Here is a 20,228-nt window from a genome sequence, read left to right as displayed (position 1 = left end):
ATATAAAGCAGGCTCCTCAAATTCCAGGACGTGCTTCTCCCCGGGACATACCCCGTCTGGTCAGGGTGTATCATATCACCAATTTCAGACTTTAACCGATTCGCAAGAAGTGCCGTGAGAATTTTACAGTCCTGGTTAATCATAGACAGCGGTCTATAGGATCCGCAGTACAGCTTAGATTTATTAGGCTTAAGCACAGCCACAATAACTGATTCCCTGAGGCTACGGGGGAACAAGCCGACACCATACGCTTCCTCCAGGACCACTAATAGTCGGGGAGCCAATCCCACCTCCAATTTTTTATAAAACCCATCCAGCAGCCCATCTGCACTGGGAACTTTGCCTAAGGGCAACGACCGAAAGGCAGACTGCAGCCCTTCTACGGTCAGCGGGGCGTCAAGAGCAGCCTAGACGAGGTAGCTCGATCTGGGAGAGTGCCTCGTTGATATCCCTACCACTGCTACCGTCTCCTCCCGAGTATAGGGAGCTATATTACTTGAAAAAACATCATTCATCTCACCTTGAGCACTCCACGTGACCCCACATTCATCATTAATGGCATGTATCATTTCCCTCCTGTTTTCCTGGCGGCACGACCTTGCCTGCAACTTCCCTGGCTTATCTGCTCCCTCATGCAGCTTTTCCATATACTTTGTATAGTCAAACTTGCCCAACCTGCCCCAGTCGGCCATACACTGCTGCTTCAGCGCAGTGAGTTCTAGGGCAGCTACCCTGTTCCCCATGTTGCTGCGCTCCACCTCCACAATCTCCCTTTCTGTGTTAGATATAGCATGCAGTAAGTCATTCTGACACCACCCACAGACCCAATTGCTGCCCCCCGGAGCATTGATTTACAGGCATCCCACAGAGTGCTAAGCTTATCCACACTCCTTGCGATGGTTTCGAAGTAGTCCAAGATCGTTTCTCGCATGCATTCTCAAACTCCCATCCTGCAGTGATTCGGCCCTTAACCACCAGGTAGTGATCGGAGGCCTGCCACATGTACTCTGCCATGTGACCAGGAGCGGTGCATGGTCCGATGGGACCCTGGCCCCATACTCTGCTTCCACGATCTCGCCCAAATGTTCATCCCCGTAAATATATAATCCGAGTGTACACAGAATGTGGTTCCGAGTCGTGTATGTAGCCACGGGTATCCCGTTGCAGCGACCGCCAGACATCTGCCAGCCGAAAAGAGCCGCAGCAAGGCATTCAGGGTCTTAGCAGGGGGGGCTGTTTTTTTATGCTTGGTGTCTGACCTATCCAAAGTGGGGTTAAGCAGGCAGTTAACATCCCCACCCCATAACCACAGGCATGCACAATAGAAGGACAACCTGGGATACAAAGAGTGAAAAAAAGGCAGAGGCATCATGATTGGGTGCTGAAGGGCAGACTATACATATTTCCCTGTTTTTAAATAACCATGGACGAGCACCATCTGTCCCTCATTATCACTCTTAGTATCTATCCCTTTAAAGGACGCCATCGGTGCTATCCATATTAGCACCGACATCCTGGTAAACAGCAAATAAGTAGAGCCAAAGGCCAACCCTCCCCATTTCTTAACCACCAACTTGTGTCGCTCCGCAGTGAGGTGCGTCTCCTGCAACATTGCCACCTCAATTTTGCTTTTATGGGAATAGTTAAACACTCTATTGTGTTTCACAAAACTATTGAGGCCACACACATTCCATGTGACCACCCGCACTAGATTAACCATGGATCATGAACAGTATATGAAGTAGTCCCATGACATGGCTCTCACAAGAAGGCCGACCAGCATACAAACAAGTCCAGAGTACAGTTAAAACAGGAGGCGCCACCAGCACGCATCAACAGCTGGCAGGGGGGCCCCTGCGTGGCTCCGGAACCGGCAAGGGCAAACTATGTAAAGTAAACCCTCCCAAAAACAAAAATATTGCGAGCACCCCTACAAAAAATAAAACAAAAAAACATTCACGCAAACCACATAATAGCCCAATAGCTAACCACATACACGCAAACCACACAATAGCCCAATAGCTAACCACATATTCAGGCTCAGCCACTTTCCCCGCACGCCTTACACCCTAACCCCACCCAGGCAGCGAGCAGCAGCAGGCACCCCTACACCGGTGCTAAAAAGTCAACAAACCAGGGGGTGTGCCAGTTGTAGCCGTGTTCAGACAGCCAAGAGAGGCCGGCGGACTGTACAATGCCAGAACCTCAGTCTCCTGCATCGCATGTATCTTCCGCCATCGCTTGCCACCATTCACAGTTGTGTGTGCCGGCTGATGGAGTTCACCGTTCATCTCCGCTCCTTTTCGGGAGCTGTGCAATCCCATTTGCCTCCATCCAGGGATTCACCTCAGTCGTATCCTCAAATAAAAGCGGCCTGCCATAGTGCAGCACCTTCAGTTTAGCTGGATATATCAACGTATATTGAAGATTTGCCTTTCACAGGCACTCTTTAGAAGTGTTGAACAGAGCTCTTTTGCTTTGCACCAACAGGGTGTAGTCCGGGAAAATGCAGAGTTTCGCCAGAGCCCTCTCAATGGTGCCTCCATCCCAGCCACAAGCTAGGTATTCTTCCATGTTCCTTGTAATTCAGGATGCATGCTATCATGGTCCTCAGAGGTGCCCCTGGGGGAGGTCTTTTGGCGAGGAATCTGTGAGCCTGTTCCACTGCAAATCCCTGGGAGAGTGTGCCAGGGCCCTCCTCCTGCAGCAGCAGAGTCTCAGTATACCCCGTGGAGTCATTACCTTCCACGTCCTCTGGCAAGCCCACTATACAGATGTTGTTCCTCTGCGCTCTACCCTCCTGGTCTTCTGCCAGTTGCTAAAGCGTCTGAACCCTATCCGACAGTTCCCAGACTTCCGACTGCACATTGGTCACGCTCGCTGTGTTCACCCGCACCTGCATCTCTGTTTCATCCACCCTGTCCACCAGCTTGCACACATCCTGCCTCAGTAAGCCAACGTCCACTATCACAGAGTCAATCTTGTGCTCTAAGGCTGTCTGAAATGCAGCAATAGCAGCCAGAACTCTAGAATCCCCCTGTGGTTCCACAGATGGAGAAACCACAGGAGCAGAGTGTTCGCTGGGCAAAGGTTCATCTCTGTCTGCATTTCTGCCTGCGTGGGCTTCCATCTTGGTTTGCTTGGAGTGCCATTATTGTGTTTCCCCAGCATTGGCACCGAAATATTAACCAAACAAATCCCTATTTATCGGGGTTTACCAGGTACCCAAAGGCGCTCAAGCTGGGGGTCTATGGGGCAGTTCATTATGCTCCACGCTGAAGCACACAGAGGGGGTGGGGACCGCTGCCAGGCTTCTCATCGTCTGCCAGCCAATCACAGCTTCCAGCCAAGACCTAGCATCCAAAGCGAATAGCACCCCCACCAGACAGAGTACCTTCCAGTTAATAGTACTCAGCTTACATGCGCTCCACTAGCTGTGATATGGTCCCAGTGTTCCTTGCAAGTGCTGTATTGATAGAGTGCACAGGTTGCCCTCACTGCAGTCAGCACGGGAGGAAACAGAAAAACATCCAGTGCTCTATGACGGGGAGCGTAGACAGGGTAGGTAGGATATGTGTGCCAGTGGAGCCCCAATGCCTTTCCAGCAACACACTCCTTTTCCTGCCTGTTAGGTAAGATTTACATAGCAATGATAAATATTCCTGACCTGTGGCAACCCCAGAAATGTTTGCTTTACTGGTGGAATATTTGTCCCTATACCTCAATGAGTGCAAACCTTTTTCCACACTCACAGAATCTTATACTCTTTTTATGGGTGTCATTTTTAAGACTCTCCATAGTGTCTTTTTAATGTTATCCTCTTTAACAACTTTTGCTATGTACCTTTTTATTGTTGCAGGGTTACCCTTGGGGCTCCCCTTTAACTTTCTCTGGCTAACCTTGTGAGAACTACAGTTCTCAAGGGTGGAAAGGATCTTTGGATCCCTTTTACATTTTATTAGATGAGACCAGCACCCCCACCTTATGTGGAGTGCTGGGGAGATACTGGGTATCCCCTTTCTCATTCTAAATGTAACATGTATGTTACAAGGACAAACCTACCTTTCATGGCTGGATGCAGTGACACCTTTTATTAATTAGGTGCACCATCACTGCTGGCTGTTTCATCAGCCCTGGTAAAGGCACCTATGGGTGCTCCTTTTACCAAAATGGCGCTGTCTTCTTTTTTGCTATTTTAGTGTTCCTTGCCCTTTCTTCTTCCTTCCCCTGACATCCAGGGCAGGAAAGTCCTTTGTGTGATTTCTATCTTTGGTGGGAATCCTATGGATAAAGTCCTCCTGCTGCAAACTCTTCTTCTGTACTGTGTTGGCTTGGGTATTACTTACCTTGAGTCTCTTGTGATTCCCGTGTAGCTTTCCGGTGTTTCTTGAAATTGGGAGCGCTCTCGTCCAGTTCATCCAGGCCCACTGCTGGAATCCTCCTACAGTGTCTTCTCAGAAGTCCCTCGACCCTAAACTAACTTTGAAAGTGGAATACTTACATGTTTGAACAATCTTCCTCAGGAACTCTGACTTTGCCTGCAACTCAGCCCTATCTCACCCTGCCTACAGCTGGCTCCTAGACCACTAGAGTCCCGCTTCAGCTTCTGAGAGAACTCATGTCAAAGAATTGGGAAGGGCTGGATACTTTAAGGGGTCTGCCTTGAAGAGTAAAACAAGTGTTGAAAAGTGTACTTACTTGTAAAAGTTTTAGTTGTTAACTGTAACTCTGAGAGTGAACAGCTAAAAAATGTCTTACTTACCTTGAAAGTGTTCTGTCTCTAGTAAAGGTATATGTAACGTTATTACTTACCTATGTTCTACCATTCTGAAAAGTATATCTAGGTTTTACCTACCTGGAACAGCTGTGTGCCATTCTGAATAAGTGTACTCAAAGTCTTACTTTCCTTAGAAACTGTCTCGCCATTCTAAAAGAAAGTAGATAGTAGGTTAATTTACTCACCAGTGAATTGGGTCTCCCTCTTCCCAAAATGAATGTTGTTGGTTCCACTGTACTATTCCTGTTAGGATATAAATGCATGAGTGTCCCCAGTTGGGTCTTGTTTCCCCTGACTTGCTGTTAGCCTGTCCAGAATAAGTCTGCTTAGTTTATACTTACCTCTAAGTTGCTTATATCTCCTTTTCAAAAGTGTATAGGTTTTACTTACCTTGTGTTAGCTGAGTGCCATCCTAAAACAAGTTAAAGAGTTATTGCTTAACTCATTCTGTGCTGCACTGATCTGAAAAGCAACTGTAAATGTATATTACCCCAAAGCGTTTTACTCCCCTAGAATAACTGTGTTAACTGAATCAGATGTATAGGGTTTTACTCTTCCTGTAATAGGTGGTCCACTATTCAGAAAAGTATATTGTCCAGTTTGTTTACAAAGTGATTTCTTGCTGGGTGTCACGGTACAACTGCTAGGGTCTACTACCCTTGTATTACTGAAAGTAATCGGAAATTAACTATTGGTTTGACTTCCCTAGAACTATTGTTAGGTGTTCTCAATAAGGTCTTATGCTTTAGTCCGGGTACCTTCAAGCATAGAGGTGTGTATTTATAAATGTGTTTATGACTCTATGACCAGTACTTACCCCAAGACTTAACTTGGCCTCATTGGATTTAAAATAACCCGTAATTTTTTATAATAATTCTGTTTGTCAGTGTTTCTATTGAGTCATTGGTGTACTACAGGTTCTTTGTACTTTCCTACAGCCCTCTCTCCCTCCTAGAAAAGCCTGGCTGCTCTATCTATGCTACCCCATACTCAGGTGGTACAGCCTTGTACTAAGTGTGGAGTCTTGTACTGCCTCAGTTGAATGGTGTTGCTGAAGACCTTAGTTGGACTTCAGAAAAACTGTCCTAACACTGCTCACTCCTCTTGGCCCAGGTACGCTGCTTTTGTTCTCCAGCAGCCGCAGGCTTAATCTCCCTCCAAGCCCAAAAGGGCTATCGCCTTTGCAGAAAGGGATCACTTTTCCCCACGGGGCACTGACTGCGCTCCTGCACCGCAGGGACCGCAGCAGGCAGAGGGTTCCTGGGGACCGGGAGGAAGTGAACACTCCCTCTGCCCTGCCTCACAAAGAGCGCTCACACCTCGCAGGCCGCCGGGGCTCTGCCACAGGGAACAGCACAGCAGAGCACAGCTCCCTGCAGCACCTCCCCCAGGGCCACGTGAAATGGCCCTCACCTTACTCTGGCGAGGAGCCCAAGGTCCTCACCGCCCACCAAAGCCCCCAGATGGGCTCACCAACCGTTGTATCAGATGGCAGTCGCCATCTTGCCCGCACGAACCGGCAGTCTCTTGCAAGCCATGCGTCCCTCGACAAGAACCCAAGGGCGTGGGCTGTGCCCTAGCAGTGCTCCACAGGTGTTCCGACCTCCAGTCCAGGTTGGGGGGTCCACAGGCAGCGTTTTTGGGAAGACTGATGGACTAGGATCTGGCAGAAGCTCGCCAATGTTGCTACTTCACTGCATGGCTGCCAGCCACGCCCCCAGGGACCACCTTGTCCTTATGGATTACAAAGAATGGGTCCTGTGCAGATAATGCCTGTAGCTCCCTAACCCATCTTATCGAGGTGATGGCTACCAGAAAGGCGGTTTTGTGGTTAAGTGTTTTAGGCTGGCCTTGTGCATAGGCTAAAAGGGCGGACCCATGAGCTTTGAGAGCACAACAGTAAGGTCCCAATGTGGTAGAGGGTTAGAAATGGGAGGGTATAGTCTCTTTGCTGCCTCCATGAAAGCTTTGATAACAGGAACTTTCCACCAAGATAAGGCACGACCAAAGTGGGCCGGAGGCATACGATAGCCGAAGAAAAGTACAATCTGAGCTAGAGGGATCGGACGACCCGTGAAGGAGAACCCAAACACAGATTATCTAAAAAGATGTGTTTTGAGTTGTTTCTTAAAACTGTCTAATGACGAGCAACTCCTAAATTCAAGAGGCAAGGAATTCCACAAAGCGGGTAAAGGCACTCTTTTTTACCAACACTAGTTTAGCTTTGGGTATTTGGAGAAGGTTTTGACTATTAGAACGCAAGGTTCTTGTTTCTACTTTGTTTTTAAGTCTGCAAGCTATGTATTCTGGAAATAGCCCTGACAAGATTTGTAAGTGATAGTCAATAACCTAAATTATATCCTGGCCTCTATGGGAAGCCAATGAAGACTCCTCCACACCTTCGACACATGCTCACATTTCCGCATCCCCATAATAGCTCTGATGGTGCTATTTTGAACTACTAGTAGTTTGGCTAGTTCCCCTTTACCAGTGCCTACCAGGAGGCTGCTACAATAGTCAATTATGGAGGAAATAATACGTTTTGGGAAAGAAATGGGCAAATATGAGAGAGTGATCTAATATAATACACTGAAGACGCAACTAGACTGTTCACCTGCGCTGCCATACCTTAAGTCTGGTCGAATAAAACTCCCAGCGTATTATCTTATCTTTTCTCGGAATATCATGGTCTGCAATTCAAAATGTTTTAAATTCTCTGTGAAGCTTATTTAGTCTGGGCCTAGAGCCTACAATCATCAGTTCAGTTTTTTTGTGGTTCAGGGCCAGACCACTCATATCCATCCAATCTTGAATGAGGTCATACGTTTCTTTCACCACTTTAGAATCTTCCTCATAGTTGCCTGACAGTGGGATAAGACATTGTGTGTCGTAGTTTGAAAAACATATCTTTTCTTGCCCCAGTAGCTGGAATAGGTACAAATATGTGGTGACAAAGACACACCCTTTGGCAATCCAAATCTAAGCAGACCTGGTTGCACCTCTGCTTGGCTATTGCATACCCTCATTGTACTATTTCCTAAAAAGGACTGCATCCAATCCACAGCTGGGTCACCAAAATGGGCAACTTCTTGTAATCTACTTAGTAGCAGCGGGTGGTCAACCAAATGAAATGCGGCCGACAGGTCCAAGGCCATCAGCGGCATAGTTTTACCTTCATTAATATTGGTCATCATGTTAGACTTAAGATCCAACAATACTGATTCTGTGCTAAAGCAGGGTCTAAAACCAGACTTCCCACCATTAAGAATAGGATTGTTTTTCATGTGGCTCGATATTTGTTCATATGCCACTCTATTCAATATTTTAAGCAGGAATGGGGAGTTGGTTATCGGCCTGTAATTCGCAGCGGTATTAGAGTCCTGCCCTTGTTTCTTTAGCAAGGGTGTAATGCAAGCTCCCTTCAATCTTATTGGGACTTGTCCTTCTTTGAAAGAGGCATTGACTATTTTTGTGATGGAACTAATCAATAGTTCCGAACATGCCTTAATTGTTGTAGCTGGGAAGATATCCCCTTTACAGGAGGACGGTTTGAGTTTAAACGAAAATAATTTGAAGCTCTTAAAATTAAAAATGGGAGCCCTTTGCTGGATACAAATGTCTTCATTAGCTTTTCCCTTGTTAGACTGACGTGTCCGACAAGGACCGGCAAAGACCAGCTGGTCTCTTTCACGCCGGTGCTCTCACGCCTGGTATGTGAAAAAGTAGTCAGGACTACAAAAATGCCAGAGTATGTAGCTCCTAAATCAGAAGAAGCAAAGTAAGGTTCTGGTTCTCTCGATTTTACTTTTTGCTAACAGTGGACTCCAAATCTAATGTGCAGGTAACGATCAACACAATGTAATTGTCTAAACAATTTAAAATCGGTGTTTTAATGAAAGAGCTAGCAGCAACGTTATGTAATAGATAAAAGCTAATCTATAGCAAACACGCCAAACATGCAATCAAATTTACCGTAAGTAAAATGAAAGGAGGCCACAGGGGAAATGCTCCTTTCATAATGCGTCAAAGACCGGCTGGTCCTTCGTGTTGGGACAGCATGTTGGAGGGGCACGGAATTTTGATTGGTTTGCACATCGCCAGTTTGAGCAGGTAGGGAATGCATGGTTGTCTTGCCCACATTGGAGCTGTCAGGGTTAGCGTGGCTTGTTCCTGGTGCATCTTGTGTACTATCTTGCTGAAAAGTGGTGTCGGGGGGGGGGGGGAGCGTAAGCAAATTTCCCATACCAGCTCATCCACAGGGTGTTCCCCTTGGACTATGGTTGGGGAAACTTGGATGCGAAGTCTGGGCATTGTGTGATTTGGCTTGTGGCAAACAAGTCTAAGGAAGGATAACCCAACAGGGAGAAGATGTCGTCTAGAATATCTCTGTTTAGTTGCCACTCGTGCTCCTCGGGTAGAGGATTTCTGCTCAGAGTGTCTTCTAGAGCACTGAGTTCCCCTAGAACGTGCTGAGAGACTAGGAACATGTTCCAGGTGAGTGCCCACTTCCAGATTTCTGGGACCACGGGATACCAGTGGGTCCAGGGGATACCCTGGACAGACTTGGAGAGTGTGCAACTCCTTGCTTGTTTAGGTAAAACATGGGAGTGGGTCTTTCTGTGAGGACTTGCACTGTCTGACCTACTAGATGCTGCTGAAAAGCTTGCAGGGCCTTGAGAACTGCCAGAAGTTCTAGAAGGTTCATGTGGTTATGGGCTGTGGTGTGTGTCCACTGGCCATGAGCTGTGCGGTGAAGGTAATGGGCTCCCCATCCGGAGAGTGAGGCATCTGTAGTTAGTATCGTTTACACTGGTGGATTGTGAAGGCTATTTACTTTTAACAAGTTGTCCTTGGACCACCAGCGAAGAGCCTGTACTAGGGTTAGCAAAACAACCACTAGATCATCCCACTGGCCGCTTGCCTGAGACCATTGTTTTGCTAACTACTTCTGCATTGGGAGCATGCGCAGCCGCGCTTGTGCAACTAGGTAAAGGCCTGAGGTTATCATCCCAAGCAGGCGCATTTCCTTGCGTATGCTTATTTGGCGACCGGCTAGATAGTGAGGTATTTGCAACAGCATGCTCTGAATGCTCTCATTTGAGGGGGAGAGTAGCCCCTCGTTTGCTCTTATGATTGCTCCAAGGAATTGTTTTGTTTGACTGGGAACGAGACTTGATTTTTTCTCGTTGATGGATAATCCCAATTGCAACAGAAGGTTGATTTTTCTTTGGGTGTTCACTTTGCAAATTTGAGGGGACTCCCATGTTGTCAGCCAGTCGTCTAGATCAGGGTACACTGGGATTGATTCTGTACGTAGGTGCACCGCTACCACCACTAGTACCTTGGTGAATACCCTTGGAGCCGAGGCTATGCCGAAGGGGAGCACCTTGAATTGATAGTGTGCTCCTGCTATTTTGAAGCACAGATATTTTCCATGCGCTGGGAACATTGAAATATGAAAGTATGCATCTTTCATATCCAATGTTGCTGTTTAGTCATGTGAAACTTTTGTGGTTTGACATACGTGTTTGCTGGGCGCCTGACTAGTACTGAGCGCATTATTAAGTCTTTCTTTGGGACAAGGAAGTACGTTGAATAGATAACATTGTTCACCTGGTTTGCCAGAACGATTTCTATGGCATCCTTTTCCAGCAGTGTTTTGACTTCCTCTACCAAAATGTGCTTGTCCTCTGCTGTCATCTTTCTGTGTCTTGGTGCGTGGCTGGATGGTCTTTGTAGAAGTACTATACAATAACCACCGGCTACGGTGGCTGAGGTGATCCCCTCCCATGCGTGGGTGAATTGTGAGATCCAACTTCCTATTGGAGTAGCATGGAAGGGGACTTTGAGCGTGGCATCACTGTTTGGGTGGGGTAGTACCCCTGGAGGAGGATCTTCCTCTACTTCTGGAACGATATGATCAGTCCTTTATAACACACCTGTGTACATGTGACGTGCTTTGAAAGCTGGAGGAGGACTGTCCCTGAGAGGTGCCCCATGAAAGTGACTGGCTACCCTGGTTGTAACCGGAGGATCACTGTGGGCCCTGCCCACGGAATAACCTTCTGGTATTAAAGGCCCCTCTTTGGACAAAGGGCTTGTTGGAAAGCTGCCCGAGAGACTTAAGGGTATAATAGTCTTCTTCGGCCCTCTTGAGAGCGTCCTCCACTGCCTTAATGATAAGGGCATTGGGCTCAATGGCCATATTTAAAAACATGGCCTACATTTCCAACTTAAACCCAGACTGCCTTAGCCAGGCGTGACGTTTTCTCAACGTGCCCTCGGCTATAATGCGACCTGCATTGTCTGCAGCATCCAAGTTGTTTTTTAAGATGAAGTTGGACACTTGCTTGCCCTCTGCTAATGTCTTTAGGAGCTGTGATTTTAGAGGCTCTGCAACAGGTTCAATTTGTTTTTCCAGCTCGTCCCTATTGTGGCAGTTATAACTAGGCACGAGGGTGGTGGTGTTGGCTGTCGTAATTTGGCAGGCAGCCGAGGAAGCCACCTTTCTGCCAAAGCTGTAGAATGGTTTGCTCTCTATTAGGTGGGGCTTCCGCAGAGGCTAGGGATGCGCCTGCTCTTTTTCTTGTTGTGGTCACAACTAAGGAATCTGGGTTGAGCTGACCCCTGATGTACAGAGGGTCGGTGGGGGCCGGCCTGAACATCTTTTCTATACAGGGGTTGATGGCCCAGGTAAGGTTGGGTGTAAGGAGGGAGGGCTGTATGCGCCTTTGGACGGATTTCAAGAGTGGTATATATTGTGTAGCAGATTTCTTGTCGCCAAGAATATCCTCCATGAAATCCTTGTTGACCTGTGCCTCCTCGGCAGCGTTGAGGAGAAGCTCATTATATTGGAGCTGGTTATCAATTGATGAATCCGCTACTGGTTGATCCTGGTTATCTGGGGATGGTATGGTGTAGATGTCTCCATTATCGTCATTATAATATTGATGCTGGTCATACTGGTCTCCTTGGTCAACCTGGGAACTGGGGTCCTGACCACCTGAGGGGTCAACCTTATATATGTCTTGAGAGGGGTCAAGAGCCAATGAAGTCGAGCGGGCCTGGCTGGAGGTGCTAGGCTGAGAGTCGTCTAGATGAGGCCCCTTTGCAGGTGGTTCGTCCCTGGTTGCCCCTACTCCCTTTATTATAGCCTGGGGATTTCTAAATTCATCAGGGTGCCTGTCCATAAAATCTACAAACCAGGACATCTTTCTCATGATCTTATCAAAGCTTAGGGGTCTACAAGTGACACTCACACCCCCTAAATCTTTCATAACGCAATGCTCAATTCACATGATGTAAGGACGCGTAGTGCGTCCTTTCCGTGAGACAAGCCTTTTTTTCTTCCAAATGGGTCTGGCACGCATGGGGAAAGGAAGACACTGTTACAAAACTAGTAATTTAAGCATTTATTTTCCTCTGTCCCAGCTCCAGGCTCCAGCAGTGCCCTCATCACAGGCGGGCAAGTGCAGTGTCCGGACCCTGCACAGCCCATGTCAGAGGGACTACATGTCCCAATGTGCACCACTCAAGCTGAAACAACAGTGTCTCGGCCTTGCAAGGTCCTATTTACCCAGGCCGTGACAAGACAGCTTTGAACTCCGGCGGCATCCATCTCCATCTCTGTGATGCTCCTCAGGGCACGCTGTCCCAAAACAGCAGGGACATTATTTTCTCATCCTACCAGACATGGATTATTTTCAGAAACGCTACAATGCCTCCCTGCCTCGTGCGCCATCTCAAAGAGCAGCATCTGGACCATCATTTCATTGCCTTCCATCTTGGCTTTCAATACCTCACGGCCCCAAATTTCACCAACTCATCAAATTTGTAGTATCTGATTCATCGGGAGTACACAGGGAGGATGCAGGAAGCACACACAAACAGGTAGGTGCAAAAGGAAGTGTGCTTTATTCAGTTATAGGTTGCAGGCCAGAAGGTAGATAGGAGAGCAGGTAAGTGGCATCCTTCTAGTATAGCTCCCATCCTGAATGCCCCAACTGCCACTCATGGTACCTCAGAGAACCCTGGGTTCCATCTGTGTTCTGCAATCCACCAGCATAACAGGTACCAGAAGGGTAATACACTTACCAGGCAAATATCATAATGGATTTGACTGATTTTTGGATCTGTACAAAATATTGAGTTTTATGGCCATTTTTTTTTGTCATTGGTATTTTTGGAGGTGTGACATATCCCGAGATGTCGTCACTTCTCCCTAAGGGGGAGCTCCTTTCCATGAGGCCAGGGAGGTGAGACTGCTACCCGATAGTGCCCCTGGGGCTGATGTTCAGAAGTAGAATCTCATGGGGAGAGGCTCTCCCTCTGGGGATCAGGGAGAACATCTCAGGAGAATGCAGTATTCCAAACCTCCACCCAACTCCTTCACACCACCTTGTCCCATGCCACACACCTCCATATTACACTCTCTCATTTATGTTTGTAAAGTTGATGAGACAGCAGTCACTGAGACGAGAAAGAGTAGGGATGACTTCACTATGACTTCAGTAAGAAGTACTGAGATGAGGAGGAAGTCCAGAGCCATACTGAATCCCCATTGCAACCTGAATGAGTGATCTAAATGTCATCGCCCATTCTGAATAAAGAGTGCGGAAGGACTTATCTAGCTGTGAGACCCTCAGAGGAGGAACTGCGAGCTGGGAAGACATCCAGCATGGGGAGAAGGAGAGTGTGCTGTCCGGGATGCAGGAAGAGCAACCAAGGTGTCCCTACCTGGTCCGCGGCATGCAGGCCGACGAGAGCTGGGGACATGGGAGTTCTGACGCAGGAAACCACCGGAAAGCGCGGTCATGTTGAGATGCGCAGCCTTCCCAGAACGAAATGCTGCCGAGCTGCCGCAAGTTCCGCAGAACCAAAGGAGAGCGAGAGAAGTAAACAAAGGTGTCAGATGTGCTAGAGACCGTCAAATGAGGCACGACAGAGACCCAGAAGGGACATGGGCTGTCTGTGTCAGAGAAGGGGGCAGGGAACCATTAAACCAAGGTTCTGGACCTACATTTAACACAAAGGAAAACTTTTAATAATAATGCCTGGCAGGCGAGTAAACCAGGTCTATCAGGAGTGAAAGGCAAAGAAGAGAGCATGGTCTGTTTCTTACGACTTTCCAAAGTCTGCTGTCCCTCGTATAGGCTTATTTTATCTCTATTCGGGTTTATCTGGTTCCTATAACACTTGTGGCTTTCCCTGCCTCTGATCCTGTCTCCAGGACTCCCCGAAGTCCTCAGGTGCTCTGTCAGGCTTGCTTTGTCTCTATTTGGGTTTATCTGGCTCGCATAATCTTTGTGGCCTTCCCAGCCTTGATTATTAAAGTCTCTGTTTGCCCCTCTCCAAGGTGTTACCTTTCTACGAGCGTTCACTTCCCTTCTCTGCTTGTCTCATCAGCTATTTCACTTCGCGTGCAGAGCTTCAGGATTTGGTCTCTCCGCTGCCATCTGGTCTCTGCGTCGGTTAATGGGCGCCAGGCCCACCACAGCTTCATGTAGTCGCACCCACAGGCGAGATGGATGCTTTACCATACCCGTCTCCTTCTTGACCCAGGCCTCCTTGCTGATCAGAATGACAACCTTGCAACGTCTTGTAAGCTTTTTGTTTGTTCTCCATGCTGCTGCTGGGTCCGCAGTCTAGAGTGGCTCTGTTCCTACAGGACGTCTCGCCATCAGAAGCTCGCCGTCTGCACAAGATTCTCTCTTCCCCATTCAAGGTTCTGCATCTTTTTATGTACGTTATCACAAACAAAAGGGGTGTGTCGTTCTTGTTTTAGTGTGGCATTCAGGCGGGATCCAGCAATACCTGAAGCCAAAGAGATTGAAGAAATGTCACTATTTGGTGAATCCAACAGGGTTCACAACAGCCTTTCCAGTTCACATGTAGGCAGACAATGCATTGCAGACCGGGAGTTCCTTACCGGAATGGGAGTCCTTGTCCCAGAGAGGGGAATCACTCCCAGTGTGGTATCACTTGCCCAGGCCCCTAGGGTAGGTCTTGCTGAGCCGGATCACCTCCCTAGCCTCAAAGGGGGTTGCTCCCCACTGGGGAGAAGGGACGAATAGTCGAGATTCATTACAATTGGCTTATTGCTGCATGCACCAAACACTGAAAGCTGTTCACAGCATATTATTGACCTTTAACCTGTTGGGCAAAAAGACTTGCGGGACGAAGCCCAGGCCAAAGCCTTTCTATATGTAGCTCTTATAGAGAATATAAGCTTTTCACAATAACTCAACCTAATTCCTTAGAAAATACATGCCCCTTTTCTCTTTGTTTTTTGTATTTTTAAAAAGGATATTTCCAAGACATTATACGATGCCTCAATCTTTTCCAACAGTGTTAATCAGACTTTGGACAGCATAGATCATTGACATCTAATTGTTTGCTAGGTCTACTTAACACATGCAAAGATTTTTGTAAGGCTGACACACTCTTGAATTTTGCTTCTTCAGTTTGGGCATTTTGTCCATGTGCTGTTCTGGGGGATCTTACTGCCACAATCCTCTTGTCTATGGTCATCGCTCTATGCCCTTACTTCCATGTGCCTTCTTCTCTACACCCCTAGTCCACAGCAGCCCAGATGTTCATTCTCTTCTGTTGACTCTTCTTCCCAGATCCTGGAACATAACACCACCGATGTCTATGAGACCCTGGAGCAAAAAGCCAAGTTCCAGTCACCAGACAGCAAGCAGCTGGGTCAGGTACGTGTTTGGTTGCAAGGCCAGAAATGGTGGCCATTAGTGGTGGGGAGATAAATGGAGCCTCTTACTAGATGAAGAAAAGTCAAACTGCTCGGGAGTGCAAAGGGGAATCCATGCCAGATATATGTGACTGAGGTCTCAGACTGGGTGACTCAGAACCTAGAGCAGGACGCAGCAAAAGAGGGGATCCACTGTATTAGGAAAGTTACGTTTCCCAAGTAGGGTACCACAGGCATCGGTTCCTGGAATGGCCCTCTCGCGTTGCAGAGAAGCTAATGAGCAAGGTGCCGCTCATGGGCTTAGTCATATTCTGGACCTCATTTATGGTTTGAATAGTTTTCATTCCTAAATCCCTGCCCTTAGTTTGGTTGGATCATATGCTTGTATTTTTAAAAATTGCGTCACATAAAAGGCACGTTAGGATAATTTGTATTGAACTAACTGGAAATATTGGTAGAATGCATCAACTCTCCAAGTGCTACAGACTTCTTTATCAGATGGTGCAGAGTGAAATCATTTGCAAAGACGTAAACACTGGACAGGTGAGAAATAAGGTGGACCGCATCAGCTAATTCAAAATAAAATGGTCTGCAACCACAGGTGAGAAATGAGGTTGACTCAGCAGCTAACGCAAAATATTATGATCTCTTCCACAGGTGAGGAATGAGGTGGACCCCATCTTCTAACTCAAAATAATATAGTCTCCTGCCACAGGGGAGAAATAAGGTAGCCTGGGAGTAGGTTTCTATGAGCCACCCGGTGTCCAAACACACCTTACCAAGCTCTTTAAGCCTGACTATCACTTGAGCCATCCTCCTCTTGCAACACAAAGCACACATTAAGTAAGTTGATACTGGAACATGTAAATGCACCAACATCAGAAGACAGGGCACACCCTATAGCGAAACACTTTAACATTCTGGGGTATAGCACATAAACCAGCTGATAGTGGAATCGGCCATCAGGAACTAAACGTATGAAAATGCAAGTCTAAATGGATAATGTAACTTTCTGCAAACACTCAATGGGTCTGAATCAGGATGAGTCATTCCAGCTACTTTTGATTGACCAAGCATAATGTACGTGCAAACAAGCAATGAGGAAAGTTACTTTTTCAAATAATTTTCTACTGGGTTTGTCATTGCATTCTACAATGTCTCTGTAGTAGGCAATGAAGAGGCAGCGGGCTACGTAGCTTGACCGCTTTCAGAAGTTCTTCCAGTTCTCAGCCCATGCTTTCATTCAACTCTGTCAAGTGGTTAAGACAGCAGAGAGCGGGGTATGTGGTAAGGTTATGGCATATGAAAAGAATCATTTACTGACAAGTGAGAGCTGTTGCTAGAGGGAGGGGTTTTGTCGATCTCTATATGGTGAGGGGAGACCTCACCACATTAATCATGGACTCTCACACACATAGTAGTTTTGGTACTGACTGCCCCGGAAGGGCGCTGCCTTTGATTCACATCCAATGATACGTCTACAAAACAAAACAGGACACGCTTGACTATAACCATAGCTTCAACTATATTAATTGCTACTGGATAGCGGGTTACCAGGACACCTCCAGTCCTGACATGTCCTCAGGCTCCAAATGATGGCAGTCTTCTGTTATCCCTCCACAGTTGTTCTGGTCCATGATCACCGACCACAGATGACTGGATATCAATATTGAATTGGTTTTCCTCCTGCTGTTGTAGGATGGTATGATGGTCTGTGTCATGAGTGCCGTCTACATTGTGTAAGGGTGCAGAAGAAGGCAACTGGGCTAGGAGGTGTCATGTTGTTTGGCAATCCCTAAGTCTAAGAGTAAGAGGGTTTTGCCAGTCTCAAACTAAAAGCTAAAGGGTCTGTCAGAATGTCTGTAATTAAGGAAAGCACTGTCCTAAATCAAAACCTTACCTCCCTCCCTTACCCTATAACAAAATGCTCTTAATCAAAAGTAATGTTCTCTCACCTGGAGAATGAATCCATTCTTCTAGTGTTTTAAAAGAAAGCCTCTTCAGGCGTCCAATCAATACCTGTGGGAATGACGTGGCACGGAGGAATGACTCCCTAGCCCCTGCTTCTCTGGTACTAGTCAAGATGGATCCAGGGGGAATGATTCCCTTTCTCTGGACAAAGGTTTCGCCGAAGGTCCAATTGTGCCCAGGGCGAATGACTACCCTCTTTGTCAGTAACAACAACCATCCACTTGTGTCAAGGGGGAATGACTCCCTTCCCCGGGATGTCAGTAGCAAACAAATTCCAATTGTGTCCTGGGGAATGACTCCCTTCCCCTGGATACTTGTCCAGATCCCAGACCCTGTTTGCTCCACCCTTTCTTGTCAGGCACACTTGGTTCACTCTCCTGCCAAGTGCTGCCATGAGGAGGATAACCTATGTGCTGATATCGGTTACCTTGGTTTGGGTCCCAGACACTGGTTTCTATTCTTCTTTCTTCAGGCCCTCTTGGTTTACTCCCCTGCCAAGTACTGCCACGAGGAGGTTGACTCATATCAACATATGCTTCACCTCTGTTCGGGTCCAAGAATATTGGTTCTCTTCCCTTCTCATTAGGCCCACTTGGTTGACTCTCTTCCCAAGTACTGCCACAAGGAAGATACTTCTTATCGTTATAGATTTCACCTTGGTTCGGGTTCCAGACCCTCACTAGACCCACTTGGCACTTAGTACTGCCACAAGGAAGATGCTTTGCATCTTTATCCCTGTGCAGTTTGCCTCACTCCACACCTCCAAGCCCCTTCCGGTCCCCGCGACGTGCCCGTTACCTTGTTGGCTTCCGGTCTCTGTCCTGGTTCTTCCTGGGTGCTTGCATCTTCATGCTGGGCGGCGCGGGTGTCTCTGGCTTCTGCTGCTCTCGCTCTGCGTACCTTCTGCCGGGTCTCTTCACCAAAGGTGTGGTCGTCGTTACTGGACCACTCCGGCCACCTTCCGGAGGTCTCCCCACCATTTGTCAGGCTCCAGTCACGACCATGATCTACTCCATAGACTCCCACCGTCGGCCTTTGCATCTTCTTCGAACTTACTGGGCTGGACTGTCATTCGTGTTGTTCTGTGGCTCTCTTTTTTTAACTGCTTTGTCAGTTTTTATGTATTTCTCAGGACGACTCCCCGATGAAAGTCTATACCGTTCCTGTGTCTTCTCTGAGCCATTCTTTATGCCTCCTTGTGAGCACCTCATCTCAGAACTGGCTTTGCTGGTAATCTTCATGCTCTGGGTGATCTTTTTCATGGCCGTACTGGAGTTAGTCATACTATGTATTGTTAGCCGCCTTCTTCCTCTCAGTTGAAATAAATGGTATAATGTTGCATTAACAAATGAAGTGTTATCAAGGGGGTGCACGGGGATTGGTGGAAAGGTGGCAACCCTTGAAAGGGATAGGTTTGGGGTGTTCTGCCAACTTTTACCCAGTTGGTCATCCCTCCGCATGAGATCCTCCAGAATTAAACCACCCCTAGAGGGAATATTGGAAATTGAGTAGCTGTCTCATGAGAAGGCCTCCCTGTCCCACACCCCGGAACAAGTGTCGACTCGGAGTGAATCATCACAATTGTCTTCTTCTTCACATGCCTGTCCATTTTTCGCCTCTAGTACTGAACACCTTCGGAATCAACTGCAGGTCCTCGTAACTTCTTCTCCATCTTGCATCGACGTGACCATTGATCTTTGCCTGTTGGTAATGGTCCATGTTGTAAGCTCCAACTGTAAACATAGTTTATGTAGAGGACTCTTGTTGCGTGTTAGGGTACCATCCACCTGAATTTGCAAAGACACTTGTCAGCGTTGTATAAACACAATCTTTGTCATTACTGATAACTTGCTTATATCTTGTCCTTGCTGTGTCAATGTCCTGTTTTAGTCTGTAATAATGCTCCAGAAAATGGCTTTTCGATTGAGGAACACCTCTGCCGCGGAAAGCACCTCAGCACTGTCTCCGTGGCTGTTCCCTTATCATGTGTAATGCTCAATGTTTGCATAACACATCGCCATTTGCACACAGCAGCAATGCAATGTTTTCGTTTTCCATACAAAGCCATTAATTCTTCGAAGTCCCTAGTCTGAAATGGAGGTCAATTGTCCATCCTCAAAGTTTGTTAAATTCCGTTAGCAGGTAATACTTCTTTGAGTATGGGGAGCACACTTTCAGCAGCTGTCATCACACTTTAGGATACCTTGAGAATTTGTCTAGTAATACCATAAAGTGTTGGTTCTGTTGAATGTTCCCGAAATCCATGCTCACTGCCTACCATGGGGTGGTTGTTCTTACTGGTGATTCAATTGGAAGTGGTCTGCTTCGTTGGCAAGATGCTTGACACCATTTGTAGCTCCACATGTTTTTCCAGCTCAGGAAACTATGCTTTGTCTTTCAACCTGGCTTTTGTTTTGGTAGCTCTTCGGTGGCCGGTATGAGCCATCTGTACGACTGTCTTGACCAGTGCAGCAGGACTAACAATTCTCGTTCCTCGGAGCAGAATCCCTTCTGTACACTTCAAACTGATAGTTCTTCACGTCCCTTCCAGAGTCTTGGAGGAACACTGTCGTCTCTCGTATAGCGATCCTAAGAATAAAAGCCAGCCCCCTTAGTTGGTCCACTATCCACTGCATACCGCTGCACTGTGGCTTTCGCAATAACTTTCAGTGACATTGACTTGAGGATGGCCAGCCGTATAATCACATTTACCAGAGCTTCAGATTCCACTTCCGCCTCCTCGGGTTGTGCTGGAGATGCCCCAGGGCG

The 20,228-nt window shown here is 47.3% G+C and overlaps 1 protein-coding gene across 3 annotated transcripts in view; it reads left to right on the top strand.

Moving 5' to 3' along the window:
• Positions 1 to 20,228, top strand: part of NFAM1 (NFAT activating protein with ITAM motif 1) — a 435,839-nt gene that overhangs the window by 238,396 nt on the left and 177,215 nt on the right. For all 3 annotated transcript variants that reach the window (XM_069643827.1, XM_069643817.1, XM_069643808.1), the window contains one exon: positions 15,403 to 15,489. In XM_069643827.1, coding sequence (XP_069499928.1) covers positions 15,403 to 15,489 — 87 coding nt within the window. The remainder of the gene's footprint in view (positions 1 to 15,402; positions 15,490 to 20,228) is intronic.

Source organism: Ambystoma mexicanum, chromosome 1p, assembly GCF_040938575.1.
Source record: "Ambystoma mexicanum isolate Mex_15411 chromosome 1p, UKY_AmexF1_1, whole genome shotgun sequence".
NCBI classification, from domain to species: Eukaryota; Metazoa; Chordata; class Amphibia; order Caudata; family Ambystomatidae; genus Ambystoma; species Ambystoma mexicanum.
The sequence above is the reverse complement of the archived record's forward strand: the minus strand, read 5'-3'. Positions and strand labels throughout refer to the sequence as shown.